The 17,778-nt window shown below is 40.2% G+C and overlaps 1 protein-coding gene across 4 annotated transcripts in view; it reads right to left on the reverse strand.

Annotated features, from left to right (window-relative positions):
- The window catches only part of DYNC1I2 (dynein cytoplasmic 1 intermediate chain 2), a 51,595-nt gene that overhangs the window by 10,542 nt on the left and 23,275 nt on the right, over positions 1–17,778 (reverse strand). Inside the window, exons 4-9 of one of the 4 annotated variants that reach the window (XM_048484415.1) lie at positions 16,016–16,160; positions 9,475–9,534; positions 7,310–7,425; positions 882–971; positions 398–560; positions 201–300 (exon numbers count right to left, since the gene is read on the reverse strand). In XM_048484415.1, the coding sequence (XP_048340372.1) occupies positions 201–300; positions 398–560; positions 882–971; positions 7,310–7,425; positions 9,475–9,534; positions 16,016–16,160 (674 nt within the window). The remainder of the gene's footprint in view (positions 1–200; positions 301–397; positions 561–881; positions 972–7,309; positions 7,426–9,474; positions 9,535–16,015; positions 16,161–17,778) is intronic. The other 3 variants (XM_048484416.1, XM_048484417.1, XM_048484418.1) reach the window with 3 other exon arrangements.

Genomic DNA, 17,778 nt, shown 5'->3' on the forward strand with positions numbered 1-17,778 from the left:
GTTTTTGCGGTTCACAATACTCTAGGACAATGTTCCTTGAAGTTGCCTGCTGCAAAGTCTTTTCTTTCCGCACACCGAATCAGGCTCTGGGCGTTCAATTTACACAACCACCACAGAAATCTAGCACAGCAAGTAAGGGAGGGGAGACCTCTGCGAAGGGGCTTCTACTGGAAAGATTTTCAACAAGGTGTTTTCATTACCTGAGATGACCAGTCCAAGCAACTCACAACCCGATGCTTTGACCAGCGTTCGTCAAAAAATTGCCTGTTTAAGGACAGCTTAGCACCTGCCTGAATTTCCCTGCAAAGTACAAGAAATGGAAGTGGGCGGACTTAGGATCACTTGCAGTTAAAATCAAAACAACACACAGCAATACATTTAGAGACTTCCATATTACCCCTCTTTGTCTTCTAAGTCTCGCCCACTGTAGTCAAAGAAAATGTTAATTTGCTCAGAGAGAGCTCTTTCTACAATCCTAGTAGACTGGTCAAAGAAGCTCAAAAATTCTTCAGTATGCAAAATTTGTTGCTTTTCTTCTTCTGTCAGTTCATGAGGGGCAGCTGGGGAAGGGGAAAAAACAGATTTAAGATTTCATCTTTAACTGCCAGAATAAAGTCTAACTTCATTGGAAAAGGGTGGGATATAAATAAAATTAATTAAACAGTTGTTACAACGGCTTGTAAATTTTTAGTTATTTTTGAGTTTAGTCTTAGTTATTACAATGGCTTTTATAGGCAAGTGTGGATTACAGGTATTTTAGATAATGACTGGAGTTAAATATTCCTTTAAAAACTGTAAGGTAAGAAGAATTCTGTTCATTTTCACAAGGTGGCCTTGCATTTAAGAAGAGAGATCTGCATTCAAAGCCAAGGGTTTTGTACCTTCTTCCTCCTCCTCTTTTTTGAAGGTTTTTTCCTCTTCAGGCTCGACTGGCAGTTTTTGTACCACTGCATCCTCTTCATCGTCCTCATCTGAAGAAAGCAAAGTTGTCAGGAGTGTTCCGACCACTATGCAGAGGTGCTCCAAGTCAAATAAACACTGTTTATAAATGACACCCCCCCCCTTTATTTAATTCAGCTCTGATTATTTTCTAGAATGGTGTGGTAAGAACAAGGACTACACTGATCAAGTGGCAGAGCAGGCCAGGCAGTTTTGGCTGCATTTTCACAACAGACCCCTCCGCCTCATGAATTCCTGTGAAATCTAAAGCAAAGACCCCAAGCAGCAAATGTTCAGACCCTCCTATTTTGAATTCCTAACCTCTTCCCATGATTTGTCATTCCAGACAGAACATGCAACCGCCCCACAGTTTTATGTAACATGTTGACATATTAATGCTGCCAATTAGAGAAAACGAAGCATCTTAAATAGCCCACAGAACAGCTACTTCCTTGTGATATGAAACCATATGCGCCTAATTTTTTCCCCCACACAGGAAAGATGGCTTTCATTAGTTGTCAGGATGCTAGTCAGAAAGGCAAATTTTTGCAAAAGATAATAGCGGACAGATTACATTTTCTTGTTCTGTCATTTTAAATGCAAGTCTCATTATCGGGATCATGTTTGCCAATGAGCATTTTTAAAGCAGAAAGTGCTTTCCTTAATTGCAACAAATATTGAGAAGCGCTAGTGTTGCGGAATACTGAGAAGGTGCATGACTTTTTTTGGCATTACTGCTACGCTCTGGCCTGTAAACAATGCAGCCCAGAACATAACTCCCAATTACTTAAGTGTTCCAGAATATGCATTTCCTCTGCCTTTCCATCCTCCACTTCCTAGGGTAAGTTTCTCAACAGACTTCTTCTTTTTTTTAATTGGTTCAATAGCCCTGTCATCTGCCTGTGAGAGGACGGCAGCAGGAGCCTGCGGCACGCCTCGTCCCAAGTAATGAGGCCGGATTCAACAGGGGCCTGTTTGTTGCTGCCGTCCCCGTGACCCACGTTCAAAGTCACCTATGGGAAAAAAAGACATCCGAGCGGTCAGGGGATGGGAACCAGCTGCCAAGCCATGGTCCCAGCAGCTAGGCCAGCTGACTAGACAGCAGCAACCAGATGGCACTGCTGGGATTGTCTCTCCCGCTCTGAGGTGGCAATGGGATGGCACAGCATTTTTCTGCTTGACTGCTTCCAATCATGTTTTTTCCCCCTCTCTCCAATGGCAAGCCTGTGCAATTACTCGCTCTCCAGGAGGTCTTCAGACAAGCCTTTACCCGGCAAACAAAAATACAGCTTGTAGGGCCTACCAGCTGCCAAACCACACACATAGTGATAGGCTGAAGCAGGGAAGCTGGGAGGTGGGGGTGAGGGGACGGTGACAAAAATCCAACTTCATAGTGTGGGCAATAAAAATATACCTGAAGGAACAAATGCCTTAAATGACACTATATAATGCACACAATAATACAAACTACAACTTAATTAAAATGATAATGACGTATGCCAATCCGACAAAATACACAAAATTGAGCGATTTTTTTACGTTCTGACAAGTTTACAGAACTAGGATAAATGGCATGAATGATTTCAATATATGCTCATACTTCTGAACCAAATGGTGAAGGTTAAAATCTTTCCTTTCAAGGGCCTCAATCAGCCACAAAGGAAAACAGTAATCACTGTCTTTTCAGCCAGCCCAACCGCATTTGTCAGCCCTTTCTCCGTCAATGCAGCCAGAGCAATCAACCTGCCAAACATTCAGAATGGAAAAACAATCTGAAAATACAGGGTATAATGCACCTGCCAGTGAAAATGGCCATTTCAAGAAAAGCTAGTGATCTCAGTGACCCTGCTGAGGAGGCGGTGGTGCAAAGGGGAAAGAACGCGTAAAAGAATTCTTAGTGATCTCCACTCTCTTGCACACTGACATTTCCTTACAAAGCATGCCAATTACAGCTTTTGTGCTACTTAAAAAAAAAGAAAGAAAAGAAACCTTTTTTTGGGGGGGGCAAAATAATCACACAGAGAAACAGAAAGACACTGCTCCTTTTAAGATGAATTTGTACATACAATGGACTATTAATAAAAAAAAACCACTGGAGAACGGCGAGATTCTATGCTGTGTGTCTCAAACAAAACTGGATTTTCCCCTCTAGCGCCGGGGTGGAGAAAATTGACAAACGCTTAATTTTCATTTAATGGATGCAACATTGTAAATAGCAAATTACAAAGCAATGACTAGATTAAAGAATTTGGCTGAATTAAGCGTGGACTTTTTCCCCTTCCCTACACAGGCTTGCTACAGCAGACGACAACACGGACTTGCAAGCACGAATTCTCCTTGGTCTTAGCTGTTTTGGGCTTTAACGCCATCAATTAAAAAAAATATTAAATTCCAGTCTCCCAACCCTGCCACACCATCCTGATTCTAAATACCATTTTCAGTGACAGGACTCAAATTCTTGTCAAATGTGGATAGCCAGCCCTTTATGTGATGAAGTGACCTCTTCATTTACATATATTACGGAGAAAAGATCTCGTCGCCAGTTGTTCCTCCCTTGTCACATTTTTCAACAGTGATGGCACATATTATGTAAATGAGATCCAAATTCCTTCTCATGTGAGACTCCATGTTTGCTGTCAGTCCCTAGGAATTACTATTGTTGCATCTGAGTTCTGGATATGTTATAATAGCAATTACTTAAATATACATTAGATGTTCGGGGCAGTTTCTCATCCATTTAAGATACCTTGTTTCCAGATGTACGTATGTGCCACAGTACAGATGACAGGGAACTTTAACCCTATTATGGTTACATTAGATCACATAATAGCATGCTGGCAATGGAATCACACTCCAGATAAAAAAAAAAGGATACCTGTAAGATTGAATTGCTCCACAGTAATATACACCACACCTTGTATTTATCTACAAACTAAAGGGAAGGAACTTCAAGTCAACAGGCCATATCCTTGCCACATTCTACCGCTGAGGCACAAAACCTTGTCTCCCTCCAATTTCCCCCTTCAGGGTCCACAAATGTTGGCAGGTCTTGGTAACCAGTCAAAATTAGTAGTTGCCAGCACTGCTGTTCCTCACCTGACATGGCAAGGGATATGGGTCTCATCTGGATCTCCTCACACAACTTTGTCAGGAATCTGAAGTAGCAAAAGGTCCAGTGAGTGCATATGTCAACCTCCATCTTCCCTATTTTCTTTTCTGTGTCCATCATCAAGTTGCAGCAAAATCACCCCCTTTCCCCAAACTCTTAATGAAAACTCTGGATCATGCTTTGCTCATCACTTCTCTGGCCTTTCATTGGCACCCTTCAGCCTTCTCGAACTCTACTTAGTGTTCTACCACCAAAACCATCTATCTCTCTCAATTACCTCTCTCTGTCCTTAAATGCACACACTGGCCTCCCTTCTCCACCACGATCCAGCTCAAGCTCCTGGTCCGAACCTTTAAAGCCCTCCATGGCCTCCAGCCTTCCTTCTCATTTCTGTCCAACACCGATTTCTTTGGTTCTTGTGCATTCAGCCGTCCAAGCTGCTCTGCGCTCTTAAATTCTCTGCCTTGCTACCTTTGATGCCTACGCACCCCCCCTTCCTAAACATCTATACAATACTTCCCTCTTGATCTTTCATCGAAACTCACTTCTGTAAAGTCTTTTCACACAATCCCTTAGTCTTCACCTCCTTATAAACTGTCTATGGAAGGCCCAAACTAGCCTGATCTTGTCAGATCTTGGAAGCTAAGAAGGTTAGTACAAAGATGGGAGACCACCAAGGAATACCAGGTTTGTTACGCAGAGAAGGCAACAGAAACCACCTCTGAATATCTCTTGCCTTGAAAACCCTACTGGGTTGCCTACGTCAGCTGTGACTTGACGACGCATTATGCACACATGTATGTATAACTGAATTCATGGTGTTGTATGACGGAAGGAAGGGAGGATTTTAAAACAGCGAACAGCTCCCATGCCCTGGCTTTTAACTTGCAGACAAAAAGATCCTGATCATGACACTCCTATGTTACATACAGTTTGATTCAAGCCCAGTTTTAAATTGTGAATGTGTTGGAATAGGATTTATCCTTTTTAAAATTTTAAACCACTACATACATTGACTGGAGTACATAAAAATAAACAACGGCCACTACAGGAAAGCCCAGTGATCACTCATTATATGGGACTCTTTCTTCACTCCAAAATACAGGTTCCCCAAACCAGTTCCCTACCAATGACCAAAGCTCTTCCCGCTCCACATAATCTATAACCAATATTATACCACTGCACTGTTTGTTTTGATTTCTTTCAAATGCAATACTAAAAACTTTTAATAGCCACACAAGAACATTAACAATGAGAAGTGGAGCTGTCTTAGCAGATCATTTGATGGATGAATATTCATTACAATACGCTAAGTGGTTAACTCCATGGGTTTTTTTCCTGGCAGAAGATCTAAGCTTACGAGCTAAGCAATAAAAAATGCATAAAAGTAGCAGTTACTTCCCCAATGCCAAATCCCTTGTCAATGAATGGCAAATCAGGTTTAATGAACCAGTAGATTTTTACTTCGTGTTAACATCAAAATTGTGATGTATTTTGGTGAGACGGAAAGAAAAGCAGGGCTGTAAATTAGTCATCTCCCAGCAGAAACACTGGAGAGTGAAGTTCCTGATGCCTGTGTAAACTGTTGCTGCGGAGTAGGTTAATCAAAGTTAAATCATCTGTGAAATGGGTGGCTTTTGTTAAGCTGACGGTGTCTTCCGATCACATTTGCTATCTGTATTTCATTTGATAGGTTAGGCAGGTACAGAATTAAAAATATTTCTTAAAAAAACGACACTGCTCTAAGAAATACTGCGCTGCTCGAAACCTTTTAAAAAGTTACACAACTACCACGGGGACTCCTTAAAAGAAGAAAACAAGAGCAGGAAAACAGAATTTAATCTTTGAAGAGCTGATTTTTTAAAAAAAGCAGTGGTGGAAGCTGCTCAGACTCACCAGCTGACTTTTGTTTACAATGTGTATAAAAAAACCCAGCACTCCTTGCCTTACTGTTGTGAGTTCTGCATATCACAGCGCTTATAGTGACATCTGTCAGTAACATTTCAAGACAGCTTTGGTCTTCCATTCAACAGAAACCTAGTTGCCTGTTACTGATATCAGTGAATAACTGGCTGGCAATCTGAAGTCACTCTGAATTCCCCAAATGTACACATCAACTTACAAACCTTCAGCAAAGGTTAACCTTGACGTTCCCTGTGCTTTTCAATTCACATGGATACAGCAGAAATAAAGACGATGACAAAACTCACACAGTGAACACTGCTGTATTATGGGCTAGTGGATATCATAGACTCATTCTTACAACACAACTCTACAAAACAGCCTGGCACAAGTTATTAAGAGACAACAAGCACCTAAACTGTATTTTAGTCACCCAATCCCTTGGGGCTGCTGATCTGCATTCTGGGATAATAACATTTCATTTCAGAATGCAGGACCGACAAGAATATATGCAAGGTTCTGTTAGCACGGAATTCTGTCCAGAAATGCTGTATTGCTGTGGGAGCAGACTACAACGAATTAGATGGACAGGCTGTGGTTAAGAACATAAGTATTGTCATACTGGGCTAGACCAACAGCCTATCTGCCCAATATCTGTCTCCAACCGTGTCCAGAAATGGATGCTTGAGACAGTCTATGGAACACAGCAATTACGGAGTGATAGCCCTCTGGTTCTTCATTTCTGACATCCAACAGTCCAGACTTAGGGACACTGAACATGAGATGGCAACTAATGACTTCAGGACTTTTCTAATCATTTTTTTTTATCCCAGAAAGAAATAGACTAGTTTTTTTTGCAGCCAATGTCATCATTCACTGCACCTGTAAGAAGCATTATACTCTCTTTCGCTTCAAGCCTGCATCCTGGTGCATCTGCAGAGATGCTAACCAAATTAAGCATGTGTAGATTCAGAGGACATCCCTGAGGACAGGCATTCCTTTTGAGCTTGAATCTATAGTATACTAACAGTAGAACATTCTTATCAAAGTAGCATTTTGGTGCTTTTTCTGACCAATTCGGAAACAAATTTCTTATCCTGCAAACTTTTTTGTGTGTTTGTTTGTGCAACAGAGGGGATGAATCCAGCTCAGCATTTCCATGAGTGCATCATCTAGGGATCGTGACTTTCATACCTCTTTCCACTCAAAGCAGTCCTAAATATCACCCCAAAGCCTGTTCCTGAACTCTCTGCACACTGGATCCAATATAAAGTCTCAAATGCACTTCTTGTTGTATAAAATTTCATCCTGATTTTGTATTTTTTTTAAATTACGAATAGAAGTCAAATAGATATTCACCTTCCTTTGGTTGAGTCAAAACTGGTGTCTGCGTCTCCTTTGTATATGAGACTGTTTCTCGAGGAGGAAAGTCAACTTGGGTAATTTTTGACATGGCAAGTTTAATGGGCCCACGTCTAAAGAAAGTGAATAAAGAAATCAGAAGTCATATTAATGAAATCACAATTTGCTTTACTTATACAAAATTCCAGACATTGCAAAGATAATCCATGATTCACTGTATATACAAGCATCAAGCCAAAATATCAGGGAAATGTGCATAATTCTGTTTTTCAAAACAATGGCAGGTATGTAGAAAAATTAGATTAAAAAAATCTGTGCTAAGTTTTGATTATCTATGTGACTGTTGGTCAGTTTGCAGAAACATTAGCTTTCATGACCAATGATTGCTTAAAACCAATCGTTTGCTATCATAAACAAAGCCAATGCAAAATCTATGAATTCTGGGTTAACATTATACAGTTGCACCTCACAATTTAACTTTTAAGAATTTCAGTGACTGTGATTTTTCCATATTGGAAAAAATCTACTACAGTTACGAACAGAACAGGAAAGCAAATTCTTTGCACTACACTGTAGACTGTGGAATCAATAGGTTTTGAGATTCAAGTGAAATTACTTGATCCAGATTCATGCACAGTCTTGTTATCTCAACAAATAGTCCCAAGAAAAATACATTTTACTGTGGTTGTGTAAAGGGAACTGAAGACAAATCTATCACCTGTTGAACCCTTCCTAGTTTCAAGGAATACGAATGCTCATTTACCACTTTCAAACTGCTCAAAGCATTTCAAGTATGCTTATCTGAGTGCAGTAGGCCAGTATTATGCCACATTACAGACGTGTGACCTTAGGCAAACCATTCAGGGCTAAACTGAGATTTGAATCCACATATACCTCATTGATGAGGCTGTTGACTACAATGCTGCACTGTTGCTTCCAACAAATATATCAATTGCAAGTCAGTCTAATCAGTCGGTGCTTTAGTGGACTTGGAATGTTGCACAAATCCATACAAAAGGAAAAATACTGCTAGGGGACAGAATCTGTCCTTATAGAAATTAGTGGGATTTAGTGAAAATGTATAACCAAAGGTTTTAGGTTTAGTAATCCTGCAGCAGTGAGTTTTAAATGTTTTATTTTTTGCTTAATTGGAACATACATAAAATATAAATGTTAAAGAATATAAAAGAAAACCAAAAATACAAAGTGACCCTTTAAGTCCATAATATAAATTCCAATATGGCCATCCAACAGTGCGCACCAGAGGCGTATAGAGTCCAAATGGCACCTGGAGACAAAATCTCCTCCGGGCTCATGGGTATGTTGAAATGATCACCATAACTTGAAAACATAGTCCAAGGCACTGACCTTGGAGATTAGGAATGTGGCCCCGTCCCCCTGCTTTTAGCAGACCAAGTCCTGCCTTGAACTATCTTTTCAAGTCATGGTGATCATTTCAACATATCCATGAGCCTTTACTAAATATGTAAATTAGTAATTTGCATATTTAGCAAAGGTTCATGGGTATGTTGTTGAAATGCTCACCATAGCTTGAAAGGATAGTCCAAGGCAGGACTGGGCCTGCTAAAAGCAGGGGTCTCCATAAAGACCAGGTGGTGCGGCTGAGGGAGGCCCAACTCCGCATGCTGTGCACGTAGGCAGCGAGAGGGGGGTGGGGTCAGTGCCTTTGACTATGTTTTCAAGTTATGGTGATCATTTCAACATACCCATGAGCCTTTGCTGAATATGCAAATTACTAATTTGCATTTAGTAAAGGCTCATGGGTATGTTATTGAAATGATCACCATAACTTGAAAACATAGTCCAAGGTACTGACCCATCCCCCACTTATTTTAATTCAGCCGGCTGAAAAAACAGCCTGCTCAGGCTAGGCTGTTGCCTCCTTTGGGTTACCCCATATGCCTGGGCAGATATGCCACTGGTGCACACACAAACATAATTTTGAACTGCCTTTAAAATATGGGTTTGTGATTCAGCATTGAAGCTACTGATAAACTGAATAACATACTCTGATAGAATAAACATGGCTTTAGTGGATCATAGCAAAAGCCGTTTTAAACTGTCAATAATACATTTCAAAAGTGTCTTATAAAAACATTTATCATTACACAAAGATGGAAGATAATAAATCTCTGCTATACCCCAGATCGGAATCAGAATGGAGCTGAAGAACTGATGGATCAGTATCCCAATGCAGCGTCCTGATAACACAGGTTGAAGGAACAACCATGCAGCATTAGCAAAAAAGGCCATAGATTAGTAAAGCAAGAACATTCTACGCAGTGTTAAAGCAACTGTAAGTTTACAATCACATCATGGCATCAGAAATTAAACAATACCAGTTAGTGGAAACTGACTGAACGTTCAGAGCTACAATAATACATGCAATAAATATAACAGTTAAAGCACACAATTCAGAACAATTAGTAGGACTGCAACATTTAGTTAATCAATCAGATTGATTACAGACTTCGCAATCAATTAAAAAGGGGGAACCTTTTTAATTGGACAGAAAGCTTTCGAATTATTCTAATTTCTAATGCAAGAACTTACAAAATTCACATACTGCAGGTGCTACCTTGGAAAAGGATTCCCCATTCTTTCACATGTAAGAGGGGATGCCTCTTCTAAGATGGGACTGGACAGAAGAACAACACAGGCTCTTTTCTACTCCAAGTATTGTTATTCATACTCAAATGTTTACAGATCAAAATTAATCAACTAATTGAGCAAAAGTTATAGTGAATGAATGAAGATTCTTTTAATCAGGTGATAGCCCCAGTGGTTAAAAGAATGTGTTTGTTCAACAATGGAAATTTGCGTGGCAGGACAGCACATGTATGAAATCACACAAAACAATCACAGAGGAGATTAACAACACATACACAATTTTATTTAAAGCTACACTGATTTTTGTAGAGTCATCTGAAATTGTGTGTGTAAACAATGCTGCAGTCTTGCCCCAAGCATTAAATATGTTCAGGAAATTGTCATATTGGTAGAGGAAATGAGTCAACACATAAACCTTTGGGTACAGGAAAAAATGCTTGTCCACTGGGATATACTACTGCTAGTGTTTCCAAGATGTGACATTGCTATAATTATGGGTTAAGCACTGCCTTGGGCTTATAAATGTCATTTATTTTAAAGCCAACTCAAGACAGTCAATGTCATAGAAAACAGCTTGCTAAAAAGATCAATTTTAAGTCTGCTTGCTCAGAAGTGAGGTCCAAGGAGTTGGAGATTTATATCCCAATAAGTATGCTTAGAATGGCAAACTTATATTAACAAAGGGTCTCATGTAGTGAACATCAGCGTACCATGCATTCAATTTAATATATCTATTAAATTTAAATTAAATTGTTGTGTAATTTTATCTAGTCAAAATATTTTTACCCTGCCCTTCCATCTTACACAGGATCCCCAGTTACAGTTTTTATATTATTCTTTAGACTTGCGGTCTAATGGAAACACTAGGAGGATTAAACAAAGCCATTTTAAATAGTTAAATAAGAAGTCCTAATGACAAAATAACTTTTACAACACTATCAGTAATTTACCAAAGAGGGAAAACACAATCCTGCACACAGATACCCTGTTACAAGCACAGAATCCTGCAGAATCATATTTGTGAGAATATACACACCCTGAACAAAGAGACCACATGCTAATATTAAGAAGGTAATCAAATTACTTATATACATCTAGAAAGTCAATTGGGACACACTGTTGAGAAATAAAAACATCTGGTGACATGCTGCTTTGAACCATCACTGTTACCTCAGACAAAGTTAAAAGAATTAATTATGCTAAGCATAGGTGGATTCCGCATAGACCAAAAACAGTGGTGTGAAAACAGTGCAAACCCTTTCACACTGTTTTAAACCATTTCACACCGTTTTCACACCATTTTCACACGGTTGTTTTTGGGCCATGTGGAATCTGCTATAAATTCATGCACAGATATATGCAAACGCCGTGCTATCCTCAAAACATTTTGTCTGGGAAGAAGCCTCACTGAATAGACCTGAGACGGATTAAGTTAAGATTGCTCCCATATTCTCTCATGTACACAGGCAAGAACAAGAAGCCCCTCCGCTTCCCTCTGGCTTGGTTAAGTCCTGAGAAGTTTTAGGGAACAAATGTTACTGCAGAGACTAAATCGGTGTGCCCAACAATCAGAGCCAGAGGGCACTGCAAAATGACCAAAGGGAAAAGGGAAAGGGTATGAGATGGCCTCTGAACCCAAAATTCTTTATCCTTGTGTATGTTCTCAAAATTCTTCATCCAAAGACAGCTCTTGTAAGAACATAAGAACAGCTTTTCCAGCTTACAGTTATAGTCTTATCTGATTCCTCATCCTGCTTCTAAAATTTGTCAGAGGCCTTGAGGAGTGGTTAAGATGGTATTGAAATAACAATACACAGAAATTTTGCTACGGCCTCCAACATCGCATTGTTCTCATTATTAAGGAGAAATACATTTTTTTGTGCGTCGCTTGCCTCGACTTGGTCTACTAACAAGGGAGGTCGCCATTTTTCTGGTATATTGCTGCTGTTTTAATTATGCCATTAAAGGTTTATATATATATACTAACAAGGGGGCTAGGTACTTGGCTCTGATAGACGCATACAAGGGACACTGTAACAAGACATGCCAAACAGTCTCTTCACAAGCGAGATCACAAATACATTTCCTCTCATGGTGCGGGAGCCCCAATCTTCTTCCTTGTCGAAGAGCAGAAGGTAGAGCATTGCAACGAGCTAGTGATATAGCCCGTCGCCATTTAGGCTCTATTAACAGTTGCAGATATCCTGCCACAGTTGAATTATTCAATGGGATGCCCAAAAGGGAGGGAGAACAAAATTTATTGGCCTCGTTTAACAATTCCCTGTAATCCAAATCAAGGAGTCTTTTTTTGATTGTGGCAAATGCCTCCCTTTCAGTAAACATAGCTATATCATCAGTTGTTATCGCCAGGTTGCTCAACTTGTTTCAATCCTATGCCACCATTTTGTGGAATGTATAACTGAAAGTGCATGGTAAGAGAGACCATTCAGGTTGGGATAGAAACAAGTACGCACCCAAAATTTGAAGATGGTGCACCAGGCTCTCATCACCAATTGAGGTTGGCCAGTTTCTAAACAAAGAATGGCATAGGGAACCGAGTGGGGAAGGCCCAGGATTTTATAAAGGAACCGTGACTGCACACGTTCCACTTCACCGTTCCAAGCACCAATCCAAATTGGGATGCCGTATAATAATCGCTGAATGACCTTGGCATTGAAGGCCCGGATTGCTGCTGGGACATATCCATGGCCTTTCCCGTAAAAAAACCTGGCAATGGCCATAGCGCTTAATTTACCAGCTGAAATAGCTCGACTTCTATGGGTAGCCCAAGAAGCTTGATGGTGGAAGTTAAGGCCAAGATACCTAAAACTTTTTACTTGTTTGACAAGATTATTGTTCAACTCCCATCTACCAGGCCTCCACCTGTGGGTGAGAGGCCTTGAGGAATATGGCATGAAAGTAACACTACCTCACTGATTATAAGCTCCCAGCAGCTGATATTCAAAGTATATGTGAATCTGTACTACACTGAATCAGAGCTTTGGTCTATCAAGATTTAATCTGGAGGACAGTAACTCTCAAGCAAGTCTTTCACATCACTGGTAACCCGGCCCTTATAAACAGAGGTGCTTGGAGCCTTCTGCAGGGCAAAAAAAATTGCCATGGTCTCCTCCCCTTTACTGGCTCTACAAGTACCATGCAACTACCATAACTACCACTAAACCTGTTCTCAATAAAGTTGTCTAAAGCACCCTTAAAGCTGTCTTAGCTAAATGGCCACGTGAATTCCGTATTTTGATCATGCCGTGAAACAGTACTCTTGTCCACTCTGAACCTTCTGCCTCAGTTTAACTGGGTGACTCTAGATTTCTAGTATTACAAACATCTATCTTCTTCCCACCCTGAATAGTTCTAAAATCATGACCATGTCTAAACTTTGCAATCATCTTTTATATAAGTTAAAAAACAAACACCCAAATTCTTGAGAATTCCCTCACAGGGAAAGTACTTCAACCTCATTTGTTGATTTTCTCTTCATAGGTGACATGATGTCTTTCATGGCATGCAGTGACTCAGACTGCACATGACACTCAAAATGTGGCTCTATCATTACCTTTACACATAGGCGTGATGACACTTCCAGGGTTTTTCGGTCTGCTTCCGAATTCCTAACACTGGGTCTGTCTTTTTCACTGCTGCCCCACACTGAGTGTTCATTTACATGTAACATGGGAAGATCTGTGACCAGGATCTCTGCTGTTTTGGTTTGTTTAAGGTAAATGCAGCTACGGCAGAACCACAGCTGGACCATGGCTGCAGTGTGGGGAGCAGGTGTACTGCATCAAACCACTGTCCTGATCTCAATCACCCTCCTAAGAGCTGATATTTGTCCTGCAGGGGCCAGTGGTCCGTTTATTCTTCCCCCATGGGGCAAACACCCCCCCAGAGGATTTTCATCAAGAAAACAGCTCAGGGAAAAAGGATTACACACCTCTTCTTCCTCTTCTCACACTGTGACCCTAAACTGAATTAACTGTTGTCAGTTTTAATACAAAATACATCAGATCCTAATTGTGAAGATTCCACAATGTGTGGACGTAGTACAGTGGATATGGTGAGAATGTGGTAGAGTGGTTAAGAGTGGCAGACTCTAATTTGCAGAACAGGGTGTGATTCCCTTGCTCTTCCACATGAAGGCTGCTGAGGGACCTTGGGCAAGTCGCAATTTGCTCAGAACTCCCACCTGCCTATTTCAGGGGGAGGGAGAAGTGATAGCAATCTGCTTTGAGACTCCTTAAAAGTAGAGAAAAATTGGGCATAAAAACCCTCTTCTTCTCCTCTAATCCATTTTATCCTCCCAATCACTACAGAGCCGTTACCCTTAAGAAAACTGTCCTTACACTATCTGCTCTAAATTAAGCCCACAAGCATAGAATAAGTACTTAACGGCTTTCACTAGACCTGCACATGACTGCATCCAGTCCAAAGTCTCTGTATTGACCAACGAGTCTGTGCGAATCCATAAAGATTGACATACAGATTCTCCAGTTACACTTTCTGCTGGCATATAAGACAGACCCAAACTTTCATGTATGACAAAAGAATTGGATACCTATCCACATGTCCTGAGTATCTATTTCTAGACACCAGGAAGCTACATACATTCCTCTCAATATGTACACACTGTGGAAACACAGCTTCGGGAAAGGACCCAGAGCTGTCAAGTGTAAAATAGAGTGGTACTTATAGAGTATATTTTTAACATATTAACTCATATGACCGCACGTCTGGTTTATTGTTAATAAAAAGAAAAAGGGTCTTCTTACATGGCAGCTGGTAGCTGGCAGTCAACAACCTATCCCCTAACTAGGCCAACTGGTGTCAACCCACATCCAGCAAGTCTTTAAGTGGGTTCTGTACAAGGTTTTACAGACAGCCCATTCCCACTTAACCCCCAACATACATGCTAACCCCAAAGTGAAAGCACAGGCTGTGACAATGAAAATGAAGAACCATCTCCAACTATATAAAATACAGCATATTCCTGTTACAAGGCCAAATTGGGAACACAGTAAGCATTGTTAGTGGTTTGTGATAACAGCTGAAAGGTTTGATGATAGGTCCATTTAAAAAGCAAAGCCCAGTAGTGCACAGTAGCCAAAAGAGGAAAGTTCAAGAATCAACTTACTAAGCCAATGTGCCAACAAGGAACCTTCTTAAACAGGTTAGGGCTATTAGACCAGAATGAAGCAGTCTTCATTACAGTCAGTCAACCTCAAACACAGAGCTGACTGGCTGATATGTGGGGCAATGAAGGATACAACACGGACACTGGCCAACCACTGTGTGGAAGACCAGTGGCCATGCTAACCACCTACCTAAGGTTCTGGTCCCCAGCCCATCAGAAAAGTACCAATATGTGTAGGAACAGCATGTTTTTATGCTGCAAAATTAACCATCAGTTGCAACATGATGGCACTTTACACACCCACAAAATTTAACCAGAGACAGATTTCTGAGACATAATAGAAACAAATATATAACAGATACAAATTGTGGGGCTGTAAGTTTTATAGACTTCTTTTTCCTCTCGAAGTCTCAGGTACAGAAAGCAAGAATCTAAATTAAAGCACCCTTCATATGAGCTGCACCCCAGAATTACTGCCAGACATACATCATTAAATGAACCATGTGAATCATCAGGCTGCTTTACATTGAAAAATAGATGGCATGGTACCTCCCACTTCCTCTGTTCGTGCACACCTACCATTACTGAAATGGAAAGACAGCACATTTTGACTTTCCCAATCTAGCCCCCCAGCCCCACCCCACAGCTACAGCAAAAATCTTGCTTTCAATGTTTGTACATTCCTGGATGGGCCTCTGAGCTGGGAAGCACAGGTTGGATAGGTTAATAGGAAGATTACTGAACTCACGTTCTGGGTAATGACCAGTGTGTGCCAAGCAAAGGAGGGATACACTGGGAGGGATCATGCCCATACATTTTTGAAGAACATACTTATTCAATCACGTAGCACTGTCCATATTAATATTATACGACACTCACGACATGACACAATATTTAGCACTGAAATCATGAAGACGGCATACCTGGAACCAACAGCACCATCCCCGGAATCTTGGCTTCCAGCCTCACTTGGCGTGCTCACGGATTTGGAAGATGGAGACATTGGTGGAGGGACTAAATAGTGAAACAGACAGGTATCCGCTGTTACTAGTCGCAGAGGTTGCACAGCTTAGGATGTTTCCAAATTAATGTAACATGGAAGCATTAAAAAGTGATGGCAAAACAAAAACAACAAATGGATGGAAATGAATAATAGAAAAAAAGGGGAAAAGACAATGTTAACATTTCATGCTGGTCTCTCATGCAGCTCTTGGCATTTAATGCATTTGGGGTTATACAAAATCTAATTTGCACAAAATGCTGGAAATAAAAAAGATGCCATTAAAACTTCTTCATGCTCAGATATTAATCAGAAACTCAAACAAGTTGAAAAAGACATTGGCTTTGGATTTGTTACATCTTGTAATTCCAGTGAGGGGGAAGGAAGTAAGAAATGCGAGCCACGAAAAAAGCCCCCTCCAACAGCATTAAAAATCTGTAACCACTCACTGAAGACAGTTTGGTCGTATTCTCAATATCTAAAACTCTCGTCTTGAAAGGGAAGCTTGGTTTTCATCATTTGGTGTTGTACGTATGAATGAAAAATACAAGTGGCAGCATGCCACCTAAAGCAATACTGTCTGTCCACAGTCAACAAATTGAGATTTATAAAACATCCAATTTAAAATGCACACTTTTTACACCATTTTAAAGCCTTGCTGTGATAACTGCAGCTTTGCATAAAAACAAAACACACCTACAATTCGCTGCAAATTTTCTTAGGATGAAAGGGAAAATACGTGATTATCTACCACGCTGAAGTAAGGGAAAATGTAATAGAATTCAGCTTCAGCTTTGTTGTCTGAACTGTATAACAGAATTAAAACTTCTTTAAAATTTCAGCCATCTTTTCTAATTATGATCCACGTTTTCCAACAAAGAATTCCCTGTGAAGCTTTTATTGTCATCAGACCAAATATGAATGGTAGACAATTACTTGCCTATGCATGCACCTCTATTCGATATTTTCAGAATTCTAAAAGATAGGTTTAAGCTACATGGAAGTGCGGTTAAGCAAACACCTAATCCTACGGCAGAGCTCAAAGCACTGGCAAAAGTTGAAAATTGGTTTTGATGTGCTGTTGTGCCATGTTACAAGATGGAAAAATAAGTACTGACAAGCAACGCTGGATACCAACTCAACTCATTATTTGGGGATTTTAAAACAGCATATTTGATTTGTGTTGAATGAGGTTCTTTGTTATAATTTCAACTGGTTACTACTGCCATCTATTGGTTAAATAATTGTGCAGTGCTCAGCAGGATTTCGGTTGGGAAAGTTGGTTTCCTCAAAAAAAGACACCTTGCTTAGCTGCAGAAAGTTGTAATGGGCTGCAGGGGAATCCATACTTAGAGGAGGAGGAGGTTGTTTTTGAATTATCAGTGTTGTTATGAAAAAAACTAGCACCATTAGTGAATGAACTGGACTATAACTCCTCCCACTGTGCTTTTTTAAAAACAACAACTACTACTACAGGATACTATCACCTCGTATGTGTGCCAGGTCTTCATAAATACGTTCAAGATTGGGCTGTTAGTGAAGCTAATCAGAACATATTTGCTTTAACTAAATTAGCCCTTCATTAATAAAAGTTATTTTATTTATTTTTATTTATTGGATTTTATAGACTGCCTTATCCTCGAAGGGCTCTAGGCGGTTCACAATACAATATCAATACAATATACA

The sequence above is a fragment of the Sphaerodactylus townsendi genome, linkage group LG02, assembly GCF_021028975.2.
Source record: "Sphaerodactylus townsendi isolate TG3544 linkage group LG02, MPM_Stown_v2.3, whole genome shotgun sequence".
Lineage (NCBI taxonomy): Eukaryota > Metazoa > Chordata > Lepidosauria > Squamata > Sphaerodactylidae > Sphaerodactylus > Sphaerodactylus townsendi.